Consider the following 27,430-nt stretch of genomic DNA (forward strand, 5'->3'; position numbering starts at 1 on the left):
TCTTGTCTTATTTAATGAAGGTTGTAATAGAATTAGCCTACATTTGGCTTAAGCTGGATGAGACAGAGACATAATTTTATAGCCATTTGTTAAACAGCTGACAGGGAACGTAATTAACCGTTCCGGGAACGAAATTTTTTTGTTCTAACCGGTTCGGGAACGTCTATTTAATGGTGGAACCCAAAACTGGAAATGTTAAAATTCCGTTTCTGTTCGGAACGAACCAATAGGAAAAAAATTCTGGTTCAAAGCCCTGGCCTCAGACCACCCTAATCAAACTAGAGCCATATCAGCATGGAGGAATCAAAACATATCTACAGATATAAAATCGTTTTAGGAATGGGGAGAAAGACTAATCACTGAACTTCAAAGCTGCTCAGTTTTCGTGTACCTCTGTCCAAACCTGTGGCAACTCGGAGCTTCTCGAAGCTCATCTTCAGCTTCTCGAGAATTCGGAAACTGGCCACACAAGCACAGTATTGAATATTGGCAGCTGACTTGACAGGATAAACCAAGAATAGCACCAGTTACAGTGGAGGAACACGACTCGGAGACATTAGTAGTATGTAGCCACATGTCTGTCAGACAGCAGGAGATGTGGAAACTGAGTGGAAAACCGAATGGAAAACCAAATCCAGTGGCGATACTGAGGTGAAACTGACTCCAGGCCGAGTGTTATTTGTTAGCAAGTTTATCTAACAAAGCAGGCTCAGCACGTGGTAAAAGCTTGGAAAACCCACTCAACCATTTCAGCAGCGCTTACCCACAGGCTGACTAGTGGAAAACTCCATAGAGGGGAAAACCCACTGAGTAAAATGAAGGGAGCCCAAACTTTGGCTGCAGTTTGCACTTCACTAGAGTCTTGCTAACAATCTCAGGCTGAAAGTGTCGAGGGGAAAAGTGCTCAATCATGATCGCAGCATATATTCACAACCAGACTGCGAGCAATGTGAAATGCTTGGAGGAGACGACAACGAGGGAGAACCCCTACTGAGAATAAACACGGAACAAATTTGTAGAGCATTACTCATAAACAGCATGAGTGGTAGCTAAGGCTAAAGATGGAAATGCTCAAAAATAAACATTTCACAGGAAGCACTAGAAATGTATGAAAATGCATTCATTGAGGCAGAACAGATGATAATTGATCGCCATCTTTGGAGAACGGGATACTTCTGTTAGTCACATTCTGTGGTCTGATATGCTGTACGTGTGTGTGTGTGTGTGTGTGTGTGTGTATAATTATTTTTATTCTATGCACATGCACACAAGCTTATACTGGTGATTCTCACAACCCCTGGTAACAAGGCGGGCACAAATAGAAACAGTTTATCTCTGGATACATTTTCATTTTTTTAAATAAATGAACCATTTTTCCCCCACCCAACTCCTTATCAAGACCTGTGCTCCAGGTCCTGTCATGAAATTGCAAATTCTCCTAATGAGAGAGAAAAAAAAAAAAAAAGAAGACTGATATCCACTTTTTTAAAAACTAAGATAGTAATTTCTAGAACAGCATCTTAGGGTCATTGTAGGTTAGCAAAAAAAAATGGAGCATGGAGAGAGGATAGTATTCCAAGAAGAAACTCAAAATTTACAAGAGTAAAGTAAAAAAAAAGATTATGGGGGGGGAACCGTCAGAAATTCTCCGAGATTTATAAAGTCATAAATTTGTGAGGGGGGAAAAAACCCTCAAATTCTGAGATTAGAAAGTCAGCAATGTAAGGGGGGCTCTCAGGTTTCCTTCCTGGCTGCAGTGCATTCTGGGAAATGTAGTTGAAATCTCTGGCACTTTATTCTTTTATATTGCATGAACAAGAAGGAAAGACTCTGTGGCCTCTGTAGCGTGAGCATGCTGATCCAACCTTTCAACATGAAGTGATCTGGTTCCTTGACACTATTTTTACCAAGCTTTTTTTTTTTCCTCAAAAATTTGAGACAGTTTAATCTCTGTGAATATCCAGGTTTTTTCCCGTAAATTTCTGAATTTTAACCTACAATGGCCCTAATATGCTATTGTACATTTTTATATAGATAACAGACAAAATTTAATAATCAGTAACTTTAAAGCATAAGTGATATATTTATGTAAATAATCAAATTTCCTACTAATAAAACATTAAAATAAAATATTCCACGATAAATATTTATTATTTTAAATCTGTGATTTACTGTACAATTGTGGGTGGGGAAGCATTAGCAAGCATTAGGAGGCATTCCCTTAACCCTCAACTCACTGACGCTGAAGTTCCCCTTTTTTTTTTTTCCAGCAGGACAAAGATCCAAATCGTACACCAAAATCAAACTTTTCTGCAGCCATGTGGGGTGATCTGAAGAGGAGGATTCTGGAGACGTTTTGTATTGAGACATGATCTTGGATTCCCTTCTTTGTTTTCTTTAATCTCCTCCAGCATTTTATATATATATATATATATATATATATATATATATATATATATAAATAAAAGACTCCATGTTCTTATGTAATGGACACACAGTACTAAATGCAAGGATGCCAATAATTGTGACACATGATTTTGTTTAAAAATAATTTATTTTTTTATTTCTTAGAATAAATGTACTTGACGTAAAGGTTAAACGTCTCATATATAAGTGTGAGATTACAGGTAATTAACCATAAATTCATAAACTTTTATTCATCTTTACCAAGGGTGCTAATAATTCTTACTCTGGATTCACACGTCTTTATCAGTTATTAATATTATCAAAAATATGAGAATAGCTAATTAGGTTTTGCTAACTCTGTCTTCAAATTGACCTCCTGTCATGTTATCTAGACCCTGCTTTTTAAACAAACAAGCAAAAATATTACCTTGAAACAAGATGAATCTTTACACCAATGCTTAACACAAACTGTTCCATACTACATACGTTGCTCCACAGACAGGTCCGAAGCGATGACCGATGACTCGCGGTTTACCAACTGGGCCTGTTATTTTATATTTAAATAATATTGGCTGGCTTTGAGTGGTATATCAGATATATTCCATTCAGTTAGTATGATATTGAATGAGTCAAAGATGAGTAGCTGAATGGAATATATCTGATAGACCACAAAAAAAGCCAGCCAATATTACACTAAGTAACTTTAAAAACGCACATTGATAAAACTTGCTGAATTCGTGCTGAGTTTATCTCAAGAAGAAAAGAAATATATCACCAGATTTGCGGAACTGGCAAATTGGCCAGCATATTCACCAGACATGAACCCCATCGAGCATGTCTGGGACATGTTAGGCCGTCGTGTACGCCAGAGAGTTCCACAGCCTACCACCCTAGCACAGCTGCGTACAGCACTTCAGGAAGCATGGCAGGCGATCCCACAGAGGCAGATCAATGGTCTGATAAGGTCTATGCCACGAAGAGTGAACGCCTTGTTGCAAGCAAACGGAGGTCATACACGATACTGAACCTGTAATTTCGTGAACATGGACCAACTGTCACTTTGAATTTTTTTATTGTGAATTAATTCTTGAGTTTGACAATAAATGTCCTTTATCGATGTTTCAAGATGTGTGTGCATTACATACAACATCATAAATTTCAAATATATGCATGGATCTAAAGTGATATCGTGTTGAATTCCATTGTGCATTTTTAAAGTTACTTGGTGTATTATTATTATTATTATTATTATTATTATTTTTATTATACATGCACATTTGATAGAACAATCAGGGGTTAAATTGGGATTGGTTATGTGGGGGGGCTCTGCCTCATACCCGCCCCCGCCGCCCTGCCCCAATATACTTTTTGGAAAATAACCCTCTAATTTGATAACCATATCATATTGCACAGAGATATACACCTTATCTGTGTGTTGTAGGCCTATGTGTGTCTTGTAGTGCCCCCCTACACATTATGGCAGTTTGAATGTAGATTGGTTGGCCAATGTAACAGATTGTACAGGTTGTTGTACATTGGTTTGAAGGAAATGATTAGTGGGGGGTCTGGGGGTCCTCCCCCAGAAGTTTTTTATTATCATACATGTTATTTGCTGAATTCTGGTGCATTTTAATAAGTTGTTAGCTGACTTTACAGAGGTAGGTTGAGCAATATCATGTTAAATCTTGTCACATGCCTACAGGTGAAAAATGTGAAGGAGAAATGTTCAGTGAGAAAATTTGAAGGCTTGCACAATCTTAAACCAAAACAGTCGATTTATTTTGGAGGATAAATGTTAAATATGCCAAAACACTGTCAGTCAAATTGTCAATCAAATATATTCATGCAGTGAATGCAACCAAATACAAACAACACTATAACATTGGAAGCATTTATTATTATTGTTATTATTATGTATTCAATTATTTATTTGGCATGTGGTGCTTTTTGTATTGTCTAGAACATACATAAGATGAGCATATTATAGCAGCAAAATAGAAGCACAATCTTTTGAATGCAGCAAAACTTTTGCTGCATTCAAAAGATTGTGCTTCTATTTTGCTGCTATAATATGCTCATCTTATGTATGTTCTAGACAATACAAAAAGCACCACATGCCAAATAAATAATTGAATACATAATAATAACAATAATAATTACACTAATAATAGGATCGTATGCAGGTAAAAGGGGAGACGGTGTACGGAGAAAATTATAAACAAGTCACAACGCTGAAACACAAGCCCAAAAACCCGCAAACCACGACTTCTGATTTTTTTTTTAAAGCGAGCTCACAAAAAAATAAACCCCAAAGTCACTTATAAAAAGCGGAATTGGCAACCCACGCAGTGTTCCAGAAACCAGAATCTCTGATCGCAAGTTCTGTTCTAAATAGCTTTGACAGGTCGTCTTGTTATCAGGAAAACTATGATCTATCTCATAAAAGTCATGGGTTTATTGATTAATAAAACGATATTTAATTATTCAGAACTGAAAATCGTGAAAAGGGTTTGTTGCTTTTGATGTGTGCGTGATCATATGCCATCCGTTCCGAGCTTATGTGCCGGGGCTCAGCCCCGGACAGCCCCGGCCCAATTTAACCCCTGAGAACAATTATAGATTTTACAAAAAGTTAAGAACAGGAGGGTAACTTACCAATATTGAATGCTGATTCTGATCAAATATAATTCAATGTTCTGTCAATCCAACGTACATGTACAAAATCAAAGTTCTAACAATAAAAATGGTACAAGTCCAAAAAGCCTGAACAACAACCCAACTTGTATACAAGCTATATACAGGTAGACAGTTCGAGTTCACAGTTACTTTTGGTCGTAGTTAATTGTTACATTGCAGTTGTTCAAAACAAAAGTGCTTTGCTGAGTGAAGTCCACGAGTGAAGTTTGCTTGCAAAAGTCTGTCATTTTTCCTCACCTCCAAGTAGAACTTAGACAATATTTCTGCTATTGCTCTTTCTTCCAGTTTTTTGATGTCCGTTGGTCTGTTTTTCTCTTGTAAATATGCGTGACGAATATCCAGTGAAGTTTTGGTAGCCTTTCGGGTGTTCAGTGCGTCTTTCTTTTTCAAAATCCTCTCTAAATCTTCCGCTTTTAATTAATCAACCTCACAGCCGTTTGTGTACAAACTGTCTCAGTCACTCGCTAGCGCGGAAGTTTTACATCTCCGACGTGTCTCTTTTCCAGTTTTTTGATGTCCATTGGTATGTTTTTCTATGTGTGAAGAATACATAATGAAGTTTTGGTAGCCTTTTGGGTGTTCAGCGCGTCTTTAGTTTCAGTTTATTTATTTCGTGCTTAAACCGAGCACTGAATTAACGCCGTCTTCTCTCTTTCCCGGCTGACAAAGAAATGATTGTGCGGGCGTGCAGCAGAAAAGTTTTGTCATTGGATCTTCGCATAAGCTCCAATGTGTGATGTCACGTTGTCTTGACAATGTGCAATATTATAACAATATTGCATGCTCATTCTATTCCCTTCTAGTGGGTTTATTGATAGCATGCAATATTATCATATCACTTATCCTCCATGTATTATGCCACTCTCCCCAATGGAGAATGAGCATGCAATATTATAATATCATATCATATATATATGGCAGCTCTATAGCAAAACTAACATCAGAACATATGTAAGGAGTCTACAAAATGTCTCTCATACACACAAATACACACACTCTCCAAGGTGACTTCAGAGAATGACTTTGCAGATTACTTTTCTTTTTATCGACTGCATTTGTTTTTTTTTAAATAAATTTGTCCATGGTTTGCTTGCTTGTTTACTGGAGGTCAATCTGCTTCAGTGCAAACTGATAGAACACCATGGGGAATTGTAGAATCACGACAGAAAGAAATGATTCATTTTTATCCAAGGATCTGTAACAGTCATGAAAATTTCGTGGATGGTGACGCACAATATGACCTCATTAGGCATCAGTAAAAATCCTCCAGGTTAAATCATAAAATATTGGACCGTAACACACTGGTGGAATGGTAATAGAGAGCACACTATACTATGAATACTAGAATACACGTTTTTGTTCCATGGAAAAAGTGGCAGGTATGTATAATATATTATATTACACTCACTGGCCACTTTAATAAGAACTTGTTCTTGACTCTAAGATTCCTGTTCTTGGCTGCAGGACTGGAACCCAATGTGGTCTTCTGCTGTTGCATGCTGAGATGCTTTTCTGCTCACCACAGTTGTAAAGAGTTGCTATGTCCTTCCTTGCAGCTCGAACCAATCTGGCCATTTCCTTCTGACCTTTCTTATCAACAAGACGTTTTCACCCACAGAACTGTCGCTCGCTCATTTTTTTTTTTTGCACCATTCTGTGTAAACTCTAGAGACTGTTGTGTGTTTAAACCCAAGGAGATCAACAGTTTCTGAAAAACTCAAACCAGTCCATCTGGCTCAAACCAACACCCATGCCACAGTGAAAGTCAGTCACACTTTGAGATCACAATGTTTCCCGTTCTGATATTTGAAGTGAACATTAACTGAAGCTCTTGATTTGTATCTGCGTGATTTTATGCATTGTGCTGCTGTCAAGGGATTGGCTGATTAGAGAACTGCATAAAACAGCAGGTGGATGGGTGTTCCTAATAAAGTGGCCGGTGAGTGTATAGTATATTATATTATAATGTGACTTCCTCACATTCACATACGTCTACATGCCATCTTGTCTCTTGAGACATTCAATCCCCTTCCTTGGATTTCTACTCCCAGTCTGTAAGGGTTAACTTTAGATTTTCATTCTGGCAGCTTTCGTCCTGTCAGGAGATTGGTTCATTCGAGAAGATAACTGATTTATTGGATTTCATTAGTCCTCCTGTCTCAAGCACCTACCAGGACATTTTGTAAATACATTATTTTCTAGATTTTGCTGTGTGTGTGTGTAGAAATGATTTCAGTTTTCTTACAGCATATTAAATGAAATGGTTGTTTTTAACAGATGCACAGATTTTGTTGACATATTGAAACACGGTTGAGACAACTGTGAGAGTAGGACACCGAGGAAAAAGGCCTGTGTCAGTAGCATGCTGTGAAGTGTGTGTGGTGTGTGAGACTGCAGTGAGACGCTGACTCTTGGCCCCTTGACAGGCTCTATGTGCCTGTGTTAGGCTCTGGACGCCTGCCATGCCCATGTCTTACTCTGCTGGAAGCCTCTCCAATACCTTATGCTGCCCTTTCCCCGTCTCCTATTAAGTTCTGTGGACAGTTGATTTATTGCTTAAATAATAATACTAATACAATTAATTTTTCAACCAGTTGCTCAAATCTTTTTAAAAATAATTTAAATATATCCATAGAATAGAGAGCACACGATTACCATTCCACCAGTGTGTTACGGTCCAATATTTTATGACTTAAGCTGGAGGATTTTTACTAATGCCTAATGATGCCTAATGAGGTCATATTGTGCGTCACCATTCACGAAATTTTCATGACTGTTACAGAGCCTTGGATAAAAATGAATCATTTCTTCCTGTTGTGATTCTACAATTCCCCATGGTGTTCTATCAGTTTGCACTGAAGCAGATTGACCTCCAGTAAACAAGCATGCAAACCATGGACAAATAAAAAACAAAAAAACATGCAGTCAGTAAAAAGAAAAGTAATCTGCAAAGTCATTCTCTGAAGTCACCTTGGTGTGTGTGTGTGTATGAGAGACATTTCGTAGACTCCTTACATATGTTCTGATGTTAGTTTTGCTATAGAGCTGCCATATGATCCCTTGCTACTTATAATCACTTACATTTTTGCCTAAATGCCTTCATGTAGATGTAGTTAAGAGCAAAGCATAGAAACAAGATGATCATATATCTACAGTAGCACCAACTGAGAGACCTTTTGCATTTTAAAAATGCTCGTCTGTCTTTTGGGTGCCATAACTTGTATATTCTTGAAAGATCACCTGCCCTACAGACACTCAGAATATGAACAGAAGCCCTTTCCTGCCATCTGAATTACAAATGAGTTTCCTTTTATACCCTGCATAACTTTCTTTATGGCTCAGCTGCCGTTAAACTTAAAAAGTAACCAAGAAGAGAACATGAAAAGTTAAAGTATATCAGGATTTCTTTTTTTAACCCGCATGATCTAAATAGAACAGGAACAAGAACACTACTTAAGAATGGATGTACAAGAGTCAGGCCCCACACACACAAGCATGCGTGCTATGCAGTTATCTAATCAGCCAATCCCTTGACAGCAGCACAATGCATAAAATCATGCAGATACAAATCAAGAGCTTCAGTTAATGTTCACTTCAAACAGCACAATGGGAAAAACTGGGATCTCAAAGTGTGACTTTCACTGTGGCATGGGTGTTGGTTTGGGCCAGGTGGACTAGTTTTTCAGAAACTGCTGATCTCCTGGGGTTTTCACACACAACAGTCTTTAGAGTTTACAACCCCGATTCCAAAAAAGTTGGGACAAAGTACAAATTGTAAATAAAAACGGAATGCAATGATGTGGAAGTTTCAAAATTCCATATTTTATTCAGAATAGAACATAGATGACATATCAAATGTTTAAACTGAGAAAATGTATCATTTAAAGAGAAAAATTAGGCGATTTTAAATTTCATGACAACAACACATCTCAAAAAAGTTGGGACAAGGCCATGTTTACCACTGTGAGACATCCCCTTTTCTCTTTACAACAGTCTGTAAACGTCTGGGGACTGAGGAGACAAGTTGCTCAAGTTTAGGGATAGGAATGTTAACCCATTCTTGTCTAATGTAGGATTCTAGTTGTTCAACTGTCTTAGGCCTTTTTTGTCGTATCTTCCGTTTTATGATGCGCCAAATGTTTTCTATGGGTGAAAGATCTGGACTGCAGGCTGGCCAGTTCAGTACCCGGACCCTTCTTCTACACAGCCATGATGCTGTAATTGATGCAGTATGTGGTTTGGCCTTGTCATGTTGGAAAATGCAAGGTCTTCCCTGAAAGAGACGTCGTCTGGATGGGAGCATATGTTGCTCTAGAACCTGGATATACCTTTCAGCATTGATGGTGTCTTTACAGATGTGTAAGCTGCCCATGCCATACGCACTAACGCAACCCCATACCATCAGAGATGCAGGCTTCTGAACTGAGCGCTGATAACAACTTGGGTCGTCCTTCTCCTCTTTAGTCCGAATGACACGGCGTCCCTGATTTCCATAAAGAACTTCAAATTTTGATTTGTCTGACCACAGAACAGTTTTCCACTTTGCCACAGTCCATTTTAAATGAGCCTTGGCCCAGAGAAGACGTCTGCGCTTCTGGATCATGTTTAGATACGGCTTCTTCTTTGAACTATAGAGTTTTAGCTGGCAACGGCGGATGGCACAGTGAATTGTGTTCGCAGATAATATTCTCTGGAAATATTCCTGAGCCCATTTTGAGATTTCCAATACAGAAGCATGCCTGTATGTGATGCAGTGCCGTCTAAGGGCCCGAAGATCACGGGCACCCAGTATGGTTTTCCGGCCTTGACCCTTACGCACAGAGATTCTTCCAGATTCTCTGAATCTTTTGATGATGATATGCACTGTAGATGATGGTATGTTCAAACTCTTTGCAATTTTACACTGTCGAACTCCTTTCTGATATTGCTCCACTATTTGTCGGTGCAGAATTAGGGGGATTGGTGATCCTCTTCCCATCTTTACTTCTGAGAGCCGCTGCCACTCCAAGATGCTCTTTTTATACCTAGTCATGTTAATGACCTATTGCCAATTGACCTAATGAGTTGCAATTTGGTCCTCCAGCTGTTCCTTTTTTGTACCTTTAACTTTTCCAGCCTCTTATTGCCCCGTCCCAACTTTTTTGAGATGTGTTGCTGTCATGAAATTTCAAATGAGCCAATATTTGGCATGACATTTTCAAAATGTCTCACTTTCGACATTTTGAAATGTTTTCTATGTTCTATACAATATCAGTTTTTGAGATTTGTAAATTATTGCATTCTGTTTTTATTTACAATTTGTACTTTGTCCCAACTTTTTTGGAATCGGGGTTGTACACAGAATGGTGCGAAAAACAAAAAACACTGAGTGAATGACAGTTCTGTGGGTGGAGACGCCTTGTTGATAAGAGAGGTCAGAGGCAAATGGCCAGATTGGTTTGAGCTACCAGGAAGGATATAGCAACCCATAGTAACTCTTTACAACCGTGGTGAGCAGAAAAGCATCTCAGCATGCAACAGCAGAAGACCACATTGGGTTCCAGTCCTGCAGCCAAGAACAGGAATCATAGAATCAAGAACAAGTTCCTGTTAAAGTGGCCAGTGAGTGTATATATACATGCAGGACTGTAAACGTTTTGCATGTTCTCCTAGTGTTCACATGGGTTTCCTCTGGGTTCTCCAGTTTCCTCTCACTGTCCAAAAGCATGCAGAAAGATGGATTGGATATCCTAAATTGCCCGTGTGTGTGAATGGTACCCTACAACGGACCATCCAGTGTGAATTTTCTCACATTCCACCTGGTGTTGCCAGGAGAAGCTTCCAATCCACAAAACCCTGACCTGGATAGCAGTCAGGCAGTGACTGAATATGACTGAATGCTATTATAAGCATGTCAGCTTATTAATAAAGCACCCGAATGTATCTTATTCTCATCTCACCTATTACAGTAGGAACATCAACAATATTTATAGAAATAGACCCCGAAAACACCTTTACGTTTGGTGGGATCATGGTGACAAGCAGATTTCGTCAGGGCTAAATAAGAGATATCAAATGACGGGCTAAAATCCATTTTTACCTTATTGCATTCAGGTCAACGTGATGCAGACATATTTAATAATATCTGAAAAGATTCAAAAACTGATTTCAATCCAGTCATGTGTTTGAAAGTTAAAAAAAGTATAAATAAATAATATAGTTATACCTGTACACTCACTCACTGGCCACTTTAATAGGAACTTGCTCTTGATTCTAAGATTCCTGTTCTTGGCTGCAGGACTGGAACCCAATGTGGTCTTCTGCTGTTGCATGCTGAGATGCTTTTCTGCTCACCACGGTTGTAAAGAGTTACTATGAGTTATTATATACTTCCTGGCAGCTCGAAGCAATCTGACCTGTTTTCCTCTGACTTCTCTTATCAACAAGACGTTTCCACCCACAGAACTGTCGCTCACTCACTGTTTTTTGTTTTTCGCACCATTCTGTGTAAACTCGAGAGACTGTTGTGTGTAAAAACCCCAGGAGATCAGCAGTTTCTGAAATGCTCAAACCAGTCCATCTGGCTCAAACCAACACCCATACCACAGTGAAAGTCAGTCACACTTTCTTTGAGATCACAATTTTTCTCATTCTGATGTTTGAACACTATGAACATGAACTGAAGCTCTTGATTTGTATCTGCATAATTTTATGCATCGTGCTGCTGTCAAGGGATTGGCTGATTAGATCACTGCATAAAACAGCAGGTGTGCCTAATAAAGTGGCCGGTGAGTGTATATCTACTGTATAGATATTATAAAACGCTATTAAAATAATTAATGCAAACTTTTTTTGAACGCGCAGTTTATCATGATGTAACTAGTTTTGAGTTTGAGGGCAGAATCAGAGAGTCATGTATATATGTGCGTATAAATGCCTAAATATACATGTGTCTAATGGAAGGTTCTCCACAACCAGTGCCTGACTGGAATAATAATTATATTTTATTACAAGTCAAGTCAAAGTCCCTCTCACACCAGAATCTGGTCTTCCCAGGCAGTCTCCTGTCCCAGTATGAACCAATTCTTTAAGGTGTATGGGTGTGACGCCAATCTCCGTTTCTATAGCCCTCGGCCTCTTGCCTATACAGCTCGGGTTACAGTGGGGGGCTAGTCCTCTGGTAACCGCGAGAGTTTGACTTCCCCACTTGCATCTGTATTGCAGCATGGCTTGCCAGATGGTAGCAGGTACCATTTTTACGATGGTCTTTGGTATGACCCAACTGCGAGTAGAACTCGCGATCTCCCGGTTGAGAGGCGGACACACTAACCACTAGGCCAACTCGTGGTCATGTTTTATTACAGTTTAATATAATAACACTCACTGTCTCCTTTATTGACCTTCCCAGGATGTACCCGCCTCTTGCCCAAAGTCAGCTGTGATTTGGCTCCAGCTTCTACCACGACCCTGATGGCATGGATGGATGGATGGATGGATGGATGCTCACTTTATTAGGGATGTCTGTGCATCTCCACATTTGTCCAATAATCTCATCTCATCTCATTATCTCTAGCCGCTTTATCCTGTTCTACAGGGTCGCAGGCAAGCTGGAGCCTATCCCAGCTGACTACGGGCGAAAGGCGGGGTACACCCTGGACAAGTCGCCAGGTCATCACAGGGCTGACACATAGACACAGACAACCATTCACACTCACATTCACACCTACGGTCAATTTAGAGTCACCAGTTAACCTAACCTGCATGTCTTTGGACTGTGGGGGAAACCGGAGCACCCGGAGGAAACCCACGCGGACACGGGGAGAACATGCAAACTCCACACAGAAAGGCCCTCGCCGGCCCCGGGGCTCGAACCCAGGACCTTCTTGCTGTGAGGCGACAGCACTAACCACTACACCACCGTGCCGCCCTGTCCAATAATCCAATCAGCCAATCATGTGGCAGCAGCACAGTGCATGAAGTCATGCAGATCCAGGTTAAGAGCATCAGTTAATGTTCATATCAAACATCAGAATGATGAAAAAAAAAGTGATTTCAATAATGTGGCGGTGTTGTCGATGCCAGACGTGCTGGTTTGATTATTTCAGAAATTGCTGGGATCTCCTGGGATTTTCATGCGTTGCTTGATCTTATTATAATCTTCAAAAACTCCCTTGTGAGCTTATATTCATCAAATGCCCGTATCAACAAGGCTTTTCCACCCACAGAACCACAGCTCACATGTTTACTTTGTGCATTTGTGGAGAACACGACTGGCTGATTCGATAATTGCATAAATGAGCAGGTGTATTTTCCAGTAAATTACGTTATTTTAGATTATGACACATTACTGTATCTGTTTTGTTTGTGAAAGTTCTTAGTCTTTTTCTAACACGTTACATTCCATGAAGCAGAGCTGTTTAAAAGGGCCTGTTTATTTCCTCTCTCTCTATTCCATTTGAGTAAGGTGATGAGAACGTGGAAGACTCTACCTGGCTTTTGCGTGGAGGAACAAAATGAACCAAGTTGTCATGGTAACTAGCCCCTAACCTGATTCGGTACTTAATGTGAAGCAGTCATGTCTCAGTGTCTGACATGTTCAAGTCATTTTGTAAGCAGACACAGAGCAGAGACCTAGCTTGGCTTAATCAACCCTTGTTTCGAACATCACACAAAACTACAAGTCCACTTCCAGAACTATCATTCCCACCAATGCTCCTATGTGCCATAACAAACCAGAGACAGGAAAGATAATACTGGTGCATTTGTAGAAACAGACGTACTGCTTTGATGGATTTAAAAAAAAAAAAAAAAACCACTGCTTCTCTGTACAATATGATAATGCATCACTGTACTTCTGTGTTTATGGGGAAGCCACAGTGGCTTTTATGTTTATTCACACAAAGAACCCTCTGAAGTGTCTGTGGTCCATTAAATCATTTGAGTTTTGCAGAGGGAAACATCGGTTAAAGAAAATGAATATGATCATTATCATCGCTTTAACAGGGGATTTGTAATTCAAAATATATCATGAGGTGAAATTCCATCAGCCTATTTTGGAGTAAAGTAATTTCATTCTCCAGAGATGAAATGGTTGCTAATGGTTTCCTTTATCAAATTCAGCCAAGCTGTTCCAAACTGGGAGATTTATCAACTATCAGTAGAAACCAGTTTATACCAATCGGGTCCATTACACTTACATTATGTGGAAAAAAAAAAGTTATTCCTTTGGTATTTCTTTTGGTGCGTCTACAACATCAGTTCCCTTCCAGTGAGGACTTTCTTTCTGATGGTGTTCTGGAGAAATGTCATAATAAATTGGATTATAAAATTAATGTATATAACAGTGCATTTTATATCAAGGGCTTTTTATATTAAGTGCTATCATGTTTCCTTTTTCTCTGTTTGTTTTTGTTTGTTTGTTTGTTTTTAGAGAATCGAGCTTAGTCTCCTCACTGGGGATCCTGAGTTGAGGTACACATAAAAACTGGCTTATAAAAACTGGCTTATTGTTCACTGGGCTGTTGTCATGGAAACGCCTGGATGAACAGATGAAAAGCTATCCTCCATCCTGTTCTTCTGCTTCCATGCTTCTCTGTAGAAAAACACCATCAAGACATGCATTATTTATCACGATCACAATTCAAGTCATCTTTGGTGTCAGCCCAAGGTTCTGATGGACCAAAATGTCTGATTAACATCCAGTAAGCAGCTGTGTAATGTATGATTTTGCATTCAATTGATTTCACACGACAAATGTGCACAGTGTATCCTTAAAGGGTTTAGAGTGTGTGATAAATACTCTAGGTATTAATGTGTGATGACCCAAAATATGCTGATTTTCTGGTGGAAATTGAGAGCAAGAGTCCAATCGATTGAGTGTACTGTGATCAATCTCCTGACCCCGAAACATCAGTTGGCCCTCAGATGCAGTAACATAACCATCACACTTAAAATGGAAGCCAAGATATAACACATACACTGTCTTGCAAAATTATTCATCCCCCTTGGTGTTTGTCCTGTTTTGTCACATTACAAGCTGGAATTAAAATGGATTTTTGGAGGGTTAGCACCATTTGATTTACACAACATGCCTACCACTTTAAAGGTGAAAATTGTTGTTTTATTGTGAGACAAACAATAATTAAGATAAAAAAACAGAAATCTGGAGTGTGCATAGGTATTCACCCCCCAAAGTCAATACTTTGTACAGCCATCTTTTGCTACAATTACAGGTGCAAGTCTCTTGGGGTATGTCTCTATTCGCCTATCACATCTAGCCACTGGGATTTTTGCCCATTCCTCAAGGCAAAACTGCTCCAACTCCTTCAAGTTAGATGGGTTGCGTTGGTGTACAGCAATCTTCAAGTTATGCCACAGATTCTCAATTGGATTGAGGTCTGGGCTTTGACTAGGCCATTCCAAGACATTTAAATGTTTCCCTTTAAACCACTCCAGTGTAGCTTTAGCAGTATGTTTAGGGTCATTGTCCTGTGAGAAGGTGAACCTTCGTCCCAGTCTCAAACCCCTCTGACTGACTCAAACAGGATTTCCTCCAGAATTGTCCTGTATTTAGTGCCATCCATCTTTCCTTCAGTCCTGACCAGCTTTCCTGTCCCTGCAGATGAAAAATATCCCCACAACATGATGCTGCCACCACCATGCTTCACTGTAGGAATGGTGTTCTCAGGGTGTTGGGTTTGCGCCACACGTGACATTTCCCATGATGGCCAAAAAGATCTATTTCAGTCTCATTTGACCAGAGAATCTTCTTCCATGTGTTTGGGTAGTCTGCCACATGCTGTTGGACAAACTCCAAACGCGTTTTCTTAAGCAGTGACTTTTTTTCTGGCCACTCTTCCATAAAGCCCCTCTCTGTGGAGTGTATGGCTTAAAGTGGTCCTATGGACAGATACTCCCATCTCCGCTGTGGATCTTTGCAGCTCCTTCAGTGTTATCTTTGGTATCTTTGTTGCATCGCTGATTAATGCCCCCCTTGTCCAGTCTGTGAGTTTTGGTGGTGGGCGGCCTTCTCTTGTCAGGTTTGTAGTAGTAACATTCTTTCCATTTTGTTATAATGTATTTTAACAGTGCTCTGTTGGATATTCAAAGTTTGGGATACTTTTTTTTATAACCCAACCCTGATCCATACTTCTCCACAGCTTTGTCTCTGACCTGTTTAGAGGCTCCTTGGTTTTCATGTTGCTTGCTTAGTAGTGTTGCAGAGTCAGGGTCCTTCCAGAACAGGTTGATTGAAACAGACATCATGTGACAGATCATGTGACACTTTGATTGCACACAGGTGGATCTTAATCAACTAATTATGTGACTTATGAAGTGAATTGGTTGGACCAGCTCTTATTTAGGGGTTTCATATGAAAGGGGGTGAATACTTATGCACACTCCAGATTTCTGCTTTTTAGTTATTGTTTGTGTCACAATAAAACAACAATGTGCACCTTTAAAATGGTAGGCATATTGTGTAAATCAAATGGTGCTGACCCTCCAAAAATCCATTTTAATTCCAGCTTGTAATGCAGCAAAACAGGACAAACACCAAGGGGGATGAATACTTTTGCAAGACACTGTACATACAGTGTAAGGAAGAAACCTTGAGAGGAACAGACTCAAAAGGGACCCTGTCCTCATCTGGATGACACTGGATAGTATGATCTTAAATAATTTCTCTTCTATAAATGTATATTATGGAGTAAAAATTGCTAATTGTGCTAACATGTACTTGAGCATCATTATTGTTCAGTCTAGCGTATCAAATTGAAGTCATCAACTGTTCAGTGATTGAGACTTGAGTGTAATTGCTAAGAACAGTTTACAATCTTTGAGCTATCCAAGAAAAAACAACAACAAAAAACAAACAAACATCCAGAGTCATTTTTGGGGTATCTGTGTTGTACCATTGACAGTCAAGCCATGATCCATGTGGTGCCATCCTGAATGGGTGTCTAGTCTTTGGGACAAAGTGAGCTGCTGTGATGTTGCATAAACAGTCAATGAACAGAATATCCAAACTTTACTAAAAGTAACTGGATTACTTCAAGTCGACATTTTGATTTGTTTAGTAAACAGCAGCATCATTTTGGGACCATGAACTGTTACGATGGAAATGGAAGGCTTTCGGATGCTGGGTTATAGAACAAGAACAACAACTTTATTCATCACATGCTTGTGAAATTCCTCTCTGCATTTAACCCATCTCGGCACGGTGTTGTAGTGGTTAGCACTGTCGCCTCACAGCAAGAAGGTCCTGGGTTCGAGCCCAGCGGCCAGCGAGAGCCTTTCTGTGTGGAGTTTGCATGTTCTCCCTGTGTCCGCATGGGTTTCCTCTGGGTGCTCCGGTTTCCCCCACAGTCCAAAGACATGAAGGTTAGGTTAACTGGTGACTCTAAATTGACCGTAGGTGTGAATGGTTGTCTGTGTCTATGTGTCAGCCCTGCAATGACCTGGCGACTTGTCCAGGGTGTACCCCGCCTCTTGCCCATAGTCAGCTGGGATAGGCTCCAGATCTGAAGCAGTGAACACACACATGAGCAATGAGCACACACACATACCCAGAGCAGTGGGCAGCCATGCTAACAGTGCCCGGGGAGCAGTTGGGAGTTAGGTGCCTCGCTCAAGGGCACCTCAGCCCAAGGCCATCCCATATTAACCTAACCGTATGTCTCTGAGCACCCAGAGGAAACCCACGCAGAAATGGGGAGAACATGCAAGCTCCACATAGAAAGGAGTTTTGAACCCAGAACCTCCTTGCTGTGAAGCAACCGTGCTATTTACACCACCCATACATGAAGCACAGAGCTTCAAGCACTCTGTGCTTAGTAGTGTTGGCATGATTCACTTTCAAATGATCTCAGCCCACTGATGATGCTCACCTATCTTCATTACAGCGTAAACGTGACCATACATGAAATAACCAGCAGTGATTATACTTATGATGAAATTCTAAATGCATAGCGGAGTGAATGTGTCTATGATATGATATAGATATATGATGATATAGTTATATGCTATGTACCACCACCCCCATCTCTCTAACCGTGTGCCCCTCAGTAACAGGCCTGGGCAGGTATGATGTATAGATCTGGGTTTGTGATTAGATTAGCTGGAGCAGCTATTAGTCTCGAGGGACATGATCTCAGTCTCTCTTTCTCTCCCATTTGTTGTTTCAGTGCAGACTTTGTTCCCCCCACTGTAGCCTACAGGTTCGACTGTTTTGTGATGTTTACACCGATTTACAGTTTGTTTGTTTGTTTGTTTGTTTTCCTGTAGGTTATTTTAGTATGGGTTAGACTTGATTTCTCCCTCTGAATTATTGAGCACCTGTTCTCTCTCTTCCACTCTTGCTGTCTGGTCAGAGCATTTTTTAAGGATTTTCCACTAGGAGACCAACTGGTCTGGGCAATACAATCACAGGCCCCAGAGTCCATGCGGCTGCACCGCTGCGGCATATTCTGTGATGCAAAATGGTTCACCAATCACCATACAGACAAACACACTACAGTGACTACACAGCTATCAAGAGCAATTACCAAGCACAAATGTTATGTCAAAGACACTCAAAGTTACACAGTAATGACATCGGATTCTGACATCAGCCATCTCAGTAACCAAATTTTAGTTTTGTTTTTCTTAACCAACATGATCTTGTGGGCGGCACGGTGGTGTAGTGGTTAGCGCTGTCGCCTCACAGCAAGAAGGTCCGGGTTCGAGCCCCGTGGCCGGCGAGGGCCTTTCTGTGTGGAGTTTGCATGTTCTCCCCGTGTCCGCGTGGGTTTCCTCCGGGTGCTCCGGTTTCCCCCACAGTCCAAAGACATGCAGGTTAGGTTAACTGGTGACTCTAAATTGACCGTAGGTGTGAATGTGAGTGTGAATGGTTGTCTGTGTCTATGTGTCAGCCCTGTGATGACCTGGCGACTTGTCCAGGGTGTACCCCACCTTTCGCCCGTAGTCAGCTGGGATAGGCTCCAGCTTGCCTGCGACCCTGTAGAACAGGATAAAGCGGCTACAGATAATGAGATGAGATGATTGAACCAAATGATGACATAACTTGGTTTAAAATTTGGTCTCCCAGTGACCAGATTTGGTCTCCTAGTCAATGCCAAACCAGCTTCACTGTGGGAGACCATTTGGTCTCCCAGTAACTATGTTAAAAAATGCTCTGTGTCTGGTGGTCGAAAGATGCTGAGAGAGAGAGAGAGAGACTGCGGACTCTCTTCCCTGCATCGCTATTGGTTTCTCCTTTTCGCGCACACCCGAGCTCCTCCTTGCGCGCGCACACGCGCTTCTTCCCGTCCTTACCCACGCGCGCACACGCGCCTCTCTCAACGAACTGCTCTCACCTGGCCGAGGGCGGAGGAGCCCTGGCACGCGCGCCCGCGCCTCCTCTCTCCTCTCCATGCCAGCGCCGCCGCCAACATGGTGCAGAAATCCCGCAACGGCGGGGTTTACCCGGGCCCGCAGACCGAGAAGAAGCTCAAGGTGGGCTTTGTGGGGCTCGAGGCGGCCGCGGCGGATTCGAGTCGTGATGGCGCGCTGCTCATCGCGGCCACTGACGCGACCAAGCGCGGTAGCATCCTGAGCAAGCAGCGCTCCGGCATCGCGGGCAAGAAGCCGCCCAAGCGCAACGCTTTCTACCGGCGCCTGCAGAATTTCCTCTATAATGTTCTGGAGAGACCACGAGGCTGGGCGTTCATCTATCACGCTTATGTGTGAGTAACTCACATCACTGATGCTGCAGAGCTTGAAAAGCCAGATGTGTTCTCTCTCTCTCTCTCTCTCTCTCTCTCTCTCTCTCTCTCTCTCTCTCTCTCTCAGTGGTTATTGACGCAATCATTAGCCAAATTCTATGTGAGACGCTCTTTCACACGCGCTTAGTTACCTCCCAGATGACTGGGATGGATCATGATGGCGTGTCCAAGTCCAGGATTCTTGACTGATTCGTTTCCTTCTGCGTTCACGCATCATCCCCGTTTCCTCTCTTCCTTCCATCATCTACTTACCAAGTGCCACGTAATTATGAACGACGGTATTTACCTTTATCTTCCACTGAACTCGACTGCCATGCCTTATGGTGCTGAATGATTTAAGATTCCTCTCGGAGCACGTGACTTGCTTCTTTCCAACATGTTTATTATTATTATTATTTTTTTTTCCTTGCTTTGTCAACTGTTTAGTGCAGATGATTTCTTCTACGACAATATATGATCAAACACAATTCAACATCGACGGTTGGAGTAATAATGGTAAAACACAAAGAGGCGTTGGGTTTATGGTGTACACTGCGTATGAACAGATATGTCTGCAATACTACATATCACCCATTGATAGTTAATTATGCGCGTTATTGGTCGTGATGAATGAAAACGTCTTTGGTGGGTTTTTTTTTTTTACAAAGAAAATAGGCCCATGTTTAGGCTACATGCACAGTAGCAGTTCCAGGTGCGGACGTGCCCTGTAGACTAATAAACGGGTTTGTTTTGAAGTAAAGCAATAGCATATCACGCTCACTGTGCGGCATCCCTCTTCTCCATCTGTGTGTTGTGTTTTTCTCCCCGGATTGAGACGAGGCTCTGAGCTGTCTGCTGCCAGGAAGCCTTTCTGATCTCACCCATTTCAGCACCAGCCAGCCTCGGACAGCTCCTTGAGCTGCTGCTCAGACAAAAGGCTGCGTCTCCAATCGAAATGAGTGTACTACATAGTACACACTTCGAAAATTGAAAACCCTGATTGATTCTTCACTATGCTCCTCTGTGGAAAGCTTTAAAAGTATTCGACATAAAACACTACAAATTACTGTTTTCCTATCAGAATAGATTTCACCTAGGACCCATTAAGAATCCTTAATTATCCAAAGAACAACAGTTATAGAACCCTTGAAGAACCTAATTTCCTCAGATTATATATCCATGTAGTGTGTTACTGTATGTGCAATGTGTATATACATATCCTTATTTTCAGTATGTCGCAAACCTACGTAACAGAATTGAATGATTCAATGATGGTGTACACTGTAAAAAAAAAAAATGCTGCAAATTTTACAGAAGTTTACTAGCAACCTTTTGCCAGTAATATACCATAAAATGTGCATTCTCATCTCATTATCTCTAGCCGCTTTATCCTGTTCTACAGGGTCGCAGGCAAGCTGGAGCCTATCCCAGCTGACTACGGGCGAAAGGCGGGGTACACCCTGGACAAGTCGCTAGGTCATCACAGGGCTGACACATAGACAACCACTCACGCTCACATTCACACCTACGGTCAATTTAGAGTCGCCCGTTAACCTAACCTGCATGTCTTTGGGGGGAAACCCACGCAGACGTGGGGAGAACGTGCAAAATCCACACAGGAAGGCCCTCGTCAGCCGCTGGGCTCAAACCCAGGACCTTCTTGCTGTGAGGCGACAGTGCTAACCACTACACCACCGTGCCACCAGGATAAAGACGTAATCCTGTATATTTGCTCATTTGGCTGATGCAGGATGCAACAGAACTCAAGGTTAAGGGTCTTGTTTTGGGATCCAACCATGGCAGCTTGGCAGTGTTGGGAATCAAATGACCTTCTGATCTGTAACTCAAAGCTGTAACCCCTGAGCCACCACAACCAGCTCAACTAGCTTGCACTGATTCAAGCATTTCCTCCACTGAATTAATTCCACTGAAAGATTGCATTGACTCAGTGCAAGCTAATTGACCTAGTTGTTTAGTCGTTAAGGCTTTGATTTACAGATCAGAAGGTTATGTGTTCAAATGTGCTACAATCCCTACACGATTATTGGCACTGCTTGTAAAGATTAGAAAAAAATCCACCTTTTGATGAAGTAGCTCCATCTCACAACCCAGATTGCTAGCAAATTGCTGTAAAACCTAGGGGTCTTTTTTTTTTTTTAATTTAAACAGTGGTAGTCCTATAAAATTTCTGTTTAGCAGCACGGCACCCCTGTGGTATATCCCCCCCTTGTGTTTCTGTGATTAGCAGTATGATCTGATCAGCTTATTTCCAGGCCTCTGTTTTCTGCAAACATGAGAACATTTTGTAGTGAACTCAAATTTCACAAGGGATGGAAAGTCATTTCTTGCATGCAATACAGATGGCATACTATGTTGCCTTATTTTTAAATGCAGTGGTATGAGATTTGGAAGTAGCCAAAGCTTCATGAATCACATGGACTTCCTCAGCCATTCCCCAACTTTAATGTAAACCAGAAAATTGAAGAAGTTAATTAAAACAACTGAGTTTTCTGTTACATGTTACACACTGTAGTTGTATGTGTGTGCGTGTGTGTGGGGGGAGATAGATAAATGTTTGGACACAAGTGCATGTACAACATACAACAAATTTACACACATTATCTTTTGACTTCATACTTATAAATATGAACAAAATAGATGTATTCATCGGCATAATAAAATAAATACATTGATTGGGATAAAGTATTCAAACATCACAAATCACCATAAATACTCTATTGCAAAGATTTTGGAAATTAAGAAGTAATTTTGGTTCCGTTTTGGCCCATTCCTTTTAACATCTTCAATTCCCCAAGGTTAAGGGAGTCTGTCTAATGGACTCGCAATTTAAAATCCCTCCATAAATTCTCAATAGGATTAAAGTCAGACAGTTGACGAGGATGTGCAAGGACTTTGAGTTATTTTGGCTGTATGTGTGGGACCATTGTCCTGTTGAAACGTCCATCTTCTCTCCATGTTCAGTTTCTTGGCTGATGAGATTAAATTCACCTCTAATATGTATGTCTTGGTAGGGTACAATATCATGACACTCCAACCTCCATACTTTACTCTTGGGATCATACACACATCCGATCTTTCTCCAAACATGACAAGGTAAAGAGTTCGAAAAGAGTTTTCATCTCATCTCATTATCTCTAGCCGCTTCCTGTTCTACAGGGTCGCAGGCAAGCTGGAGCCTATCCCAGCTGACTACGGGTGAAAGGCGGGGTACACCCTGGACAAGTCGCCAGGTCATCACAGGGCTGACACATAGACACAGACAACCATTCACACTCACATTCACACCTACGGTCAATTTAGAGTCACCAGTTAACCTAACCTGCATGTCTTTGGACTGTGGGGGAAACCGGAGCACCCGGAGGAAACCCACACGGACACGGGGAGAACATGCAAACTCCACACAGAAAGGCCCTCGCCGGCCACGGGGCTCGAACCCGGACCTTCTTGCTGTGAGGCGACAGCACTAACCACTTACAACACCATGCCGCCTAAATGGAGTCTTGTGTGGGGAATACAAACTGAGATTATTCTGGTCCAGTTTGCTTACTATTCTCTGTGCAACTATTGTCCTGCTGCTTTCAGGTAATCCTGCAACTCTTTTAGAGTAACTGCTGGCTTCTCTCTTACCTTCCTTATCATTATATAATTCTTATATAAATTCTTGCATGGCACACCTGTCCGTTGTGGTTCCATGAAATTTCCACTTGCATATTATGGAACCAATTATACTGACAGGATATGCTTTATATCGGAGCTCCCTGTGTGGAGCAGAGCCCCATACTTGAGAGAATGCATCGACCTGATTTTTGATGGCTTGACTGGATGACATCTGTACATTATGAACCTGTACCACCACAGGGAACCCAATCATAAGAAGAAGAACAACTTTATTTATCACATGTACACTCAAGCACAGTGAAATTCCTCTCTGCATTTAACCCATCTGAAGCAGTGAACACACACATGCACACACAAGTGAGCAATGAGCACACACACATACCCAGAGCAGTGGGCAGCTATGCTACAGCGCCCGGGGAGCAGTTGGGGGTTCGGTGCCTCGCTCAAGGGCACTTCAGCCCAAGGCTGCCCCATGTTAACCTGCCACTGTTGTATGCCTTTGAACTTTGATCATAAGTGCTAGGCAACGTATCTCATAAACACTTGATCTCTGTACAACAAAATTTTTATCTTTATTTATATAACATAGATGGGTTTTTATCCAGCGCTTATTTTTAATTGGCTTTTTTTAAAAATAACATGGAATTATTTACGAACACGTTTTACAGAAGATATTCATGACAATTTCATATAAAACTAGTTAAAACAGTTTTATTAGTCCACTAACTTGTTGGACAGTTGACAGTTGCTGTCATGTAAGGGTGACAAACAGATGTACAGTGGATATAAAAAGTGTACACACCCCATTAAAATGATCAGTTTTTCTGATGTAAAACAATGAGACCACGATAAATAATTTCAAAACTTTTCCTACCTTTAATGTGACCTTGAACCTGTACAATTCAATTGGAAAACAAACAAATCTGTTAGGGGGAAAACATAAAAAATAAAAAACGTACAATAAGCTGGTTGCATAAGTGTGCACACCCTTAAACTAATACTTTGTTGAAGCACCTTTTGATTTAATTACAGCATTCAGTCTTTTTGGGTCGGAGTCGATCAGCCTGCCACATCTAGACTTGGCAATATTTGCCCACTCTTCCTTGCAAAAGTGCTCCAAATCTGTCAGATTGCGAGGGCATCTCTTGTGCACAGCCCTCTTCAGGTCACCCCACAGATTTTCAACTGGATTTAGGTCTGGGCTCTGGCTGGGCCGTTCCAAAACTTTTTTGGGGTCATTGCCATGCTGAAAGATGAAATTCATCTTCAGCTTTGTAGCGGACACCTGAAGGTTTTGGGCCAAAATTGACTGGTATTTAGAACTGTTCATAATTCCCTCCACCTTGACTAAAGCCCCTGTTCCAGCTGAAGTAAAACAACCCCAAAACATGCTGCTGCCACCACCATGCTTCACCGTGGGGATGGGGATCTTTTGGTGATGTGCAGTGTTGTTTTTGCGCCAAACATACCTTTAGGAATTGTGGCCAAAAAGTTCAACCTTGGTTTCATCAGACCATAACACATTTTTCCCACATGCTTTTGGAAGAGTTGATGATTTTTTTTTTTTGGTAAAATTTAGCTTGGCCTGGGTGTTTTTCTTTGACGCTACCTCATAGTCCAGACATATGGAGAATACGGGAGATTGTTGTCAAATGTATTACACAACCAGTACTTGCCAGAAATTCCTGCAGCTCCTTCAGTGTTGCTGTAGGCCTCTCGGCAGCCTCCCTGACCAGTTTTCGTCTTGTCTTTTCATCAATTTTGGAGGGACGTCCAATTCTCGGTAAAGTCACTGTTGTCCCGTATTTTCTCCACTTCTTGATGACGGTCTTCACTGTGCTCCATGGTATATCTAATGCCGTGGAAATGTTTTTGTCCCCTTCTCCTGACTGATATCTTTCAACAATGAGATTCCTCTGATGCTTTATAAGCTCTCTGTGAACCCTGGCTTTTGCTGGAGGATGCAACTGAGTAAATGTCTGAACTTTATTTGGGGTTAATTAGAGTCATTTTAACTGATGGCAGGTGTGAACCCAAAAAGACTGAATGCTGTAATGAAATCAAAAGATGCTTCAACAAAGTATTAGTTTAAGGATGCGCACACTTATGCAACCAGCTTATTGTATGTTTTTTGTTTTTCCCCCTAACAGATTTGTTTGTTTTACAATTGAATTGTACAGGTTATAGGTTATATTAAAGTGCTGATGACACGTTTTTGACATCTTTGGCGATGTTTTATAACATAAAAAGTAATTCCCGATGATCCATATATTAATTCACGAAGGCGCCTATTTTACAAGTTATGATAAAAAACGCGGCTATTTGGGCAAATTTGACGGGGCTGCAGCACCCAGGAGACGAATGAGGAGGAGGAGCTATATGACGTCAGCGAAAGAACCTTCCTCCTAACTTACCAGTTTGTTGTTGATGCGGCAGGTGTTCAGTTTATCATTATTAGTATTTTTATTAGACATTATACATTATTTTATATATAGTTATTATGCCTTCGCGTTGTGTTGCCGGCTTTTGCTCCAAAACCCACAAGGATGGGGTAAGTTTATTCAAGTTTCCCAGAGATCCCGAGCTGCATGCAAAGTGGGTGAAGCAAGTCAGGTGCACTCGTGACAAGTGGGAGCCCTCACCAACATCCGTCCTGTGCTCTGAACGCTTCGATTTGCATTGTTTTGACACCCTTCCCAGCTTAAAAGAATCTCTTGGGTGTTCAGTTCAGCACAAACGTGTGTTCCTACCATCAGCAGTGCCTACAGTATTCCGGAGGGGGTCTACTAGTAGCTATGCCGGATCCAGCAGTCGCCTGGGACAAGGCGACTCCTCCAAAGACAGTCCTCCTGTCAGAACATGTGTTGAGAAACGACATAAGATAAAGGTACGTAGAGCTATAGAGTGCTCCGACATGATGCTAAAAATAGTAACCATGCGGTCTGCGTGGCCATCTTGGAAGTGACTCGCTCCAGAGCGCTCATAGAGTACACATCATAGAGTACACATTCATGATAATCATAAATGTAATCATAAAGTCGGCGTGATATCAGTCATGTATTTGCTTGTGAAAGCTTGCGGCTTTCATGTAACTGCCGCCTAGCAATGAGAGGCAAAGGGTAAAGAGGGTAGGCTATCATAGATTCTATTCGGAAAAGATCAATACATGATTGCTTAAAAATTAGGTATTTTAACAATTTGCATCTGTTTTGTGATTATCGTGACATTTGTGTGTTATATAGAACTGTATGTCTTATCAGCACATCGAGGATCTTCCACTGGAGGCTTTAGCAAGTACTCATAGCAACACTACACTTTACCCTTTGCCATGCGTTGTTAGGGAACGGTAGCAAGTACTCCGATGACCGACTTCAAGAATATGTAGAAAAAATTTAGAAATTATACTTTCCAAAAGTCATTTGAGCTTAGTGTATTGCATTTCCATGTATATTGTAGGTTCTTGCTGATGTTTTTGCGGAGTATGACGCAGCTGCTGAATCAGAAGCTGCAGAGTTTGTATGTACTAGTTGTGAACATTCACATTATTATCAAGCTCATTTATTTAAAATCAGATAAAATCATGCCATCATGATCACTGCTTAAAGTACCAGTATTTGGTTGTTGAAGAGCTAGCACGAGAAAGTTCACCGGCATTTTCATGCGCCATTTCCATTGAGTAGAACAGCCAGTGAACCGCAGCGTGTTCTTCCACTGACGTCACAACATGGCCACGAGCCACGGACCCAGTTTTCTTGCGCTATGCAATTAAAAGTTGGATATTCGCATAACAACAGCTTCTTTTCACGTAATTATAACAGAAATCTAACGTTTGCCATGTTATATAGTTTATTTAAGAAATTGCATAGAGTCATGTTCGTGTCATCAGCACTTTAAAGGTGGGGAAAGTTTTGAAATTATTTATCGTGGTTTCATAGGTTTTTCCTGATGTAAAAAAAAAATCATTTTAA

At 41.1% G+C, this 27,430-nt stretch overlaps 1 protein-coding gene across 3 annotated transcripts in view; it reads left to right on the top strand.

Moving 5' to 3' along the window:
- The first annotated feature begins 19,512 nt into the window (after nucleotides 1–19,512).
- LOC132884411 (potassium voltage-gated channel subfamily KQT member 2) overlaps nucleotides 19,513–27,430 on the top strand; it is a 126,097-nt gene continuing 118,179 nt past the window's right edge. For all 3 annotated transcript variants that reach the window (XM_060918256.1, XM_060918257.1, XM_060918258.1), the window contains exon 1: nucleotides 19,513–19,805. In XM_060918256.1, the coding sequence (XP_060774239.1) occupies nucleotides 19,513–19,805 (293 nt within the window). The remainder of the gene's footprint in view (nucleotides 19,806–27,430) is intronic.

Source organism: Neoarius graeffei, chromosome 4 (genome assembly GCF_027579695.1).
Source record: "Neoarius graeffei isolate fNeoGra1 chromosome 4, fNeoGra1.pri, whole genome shotgun sequence".
NCBI classification, from domain to species: Eukaryota; Metazoa; Chordata; class Actinopteri; order Siluriformes; family Ariidae; genus Neoarius; species Neoarius graeffei.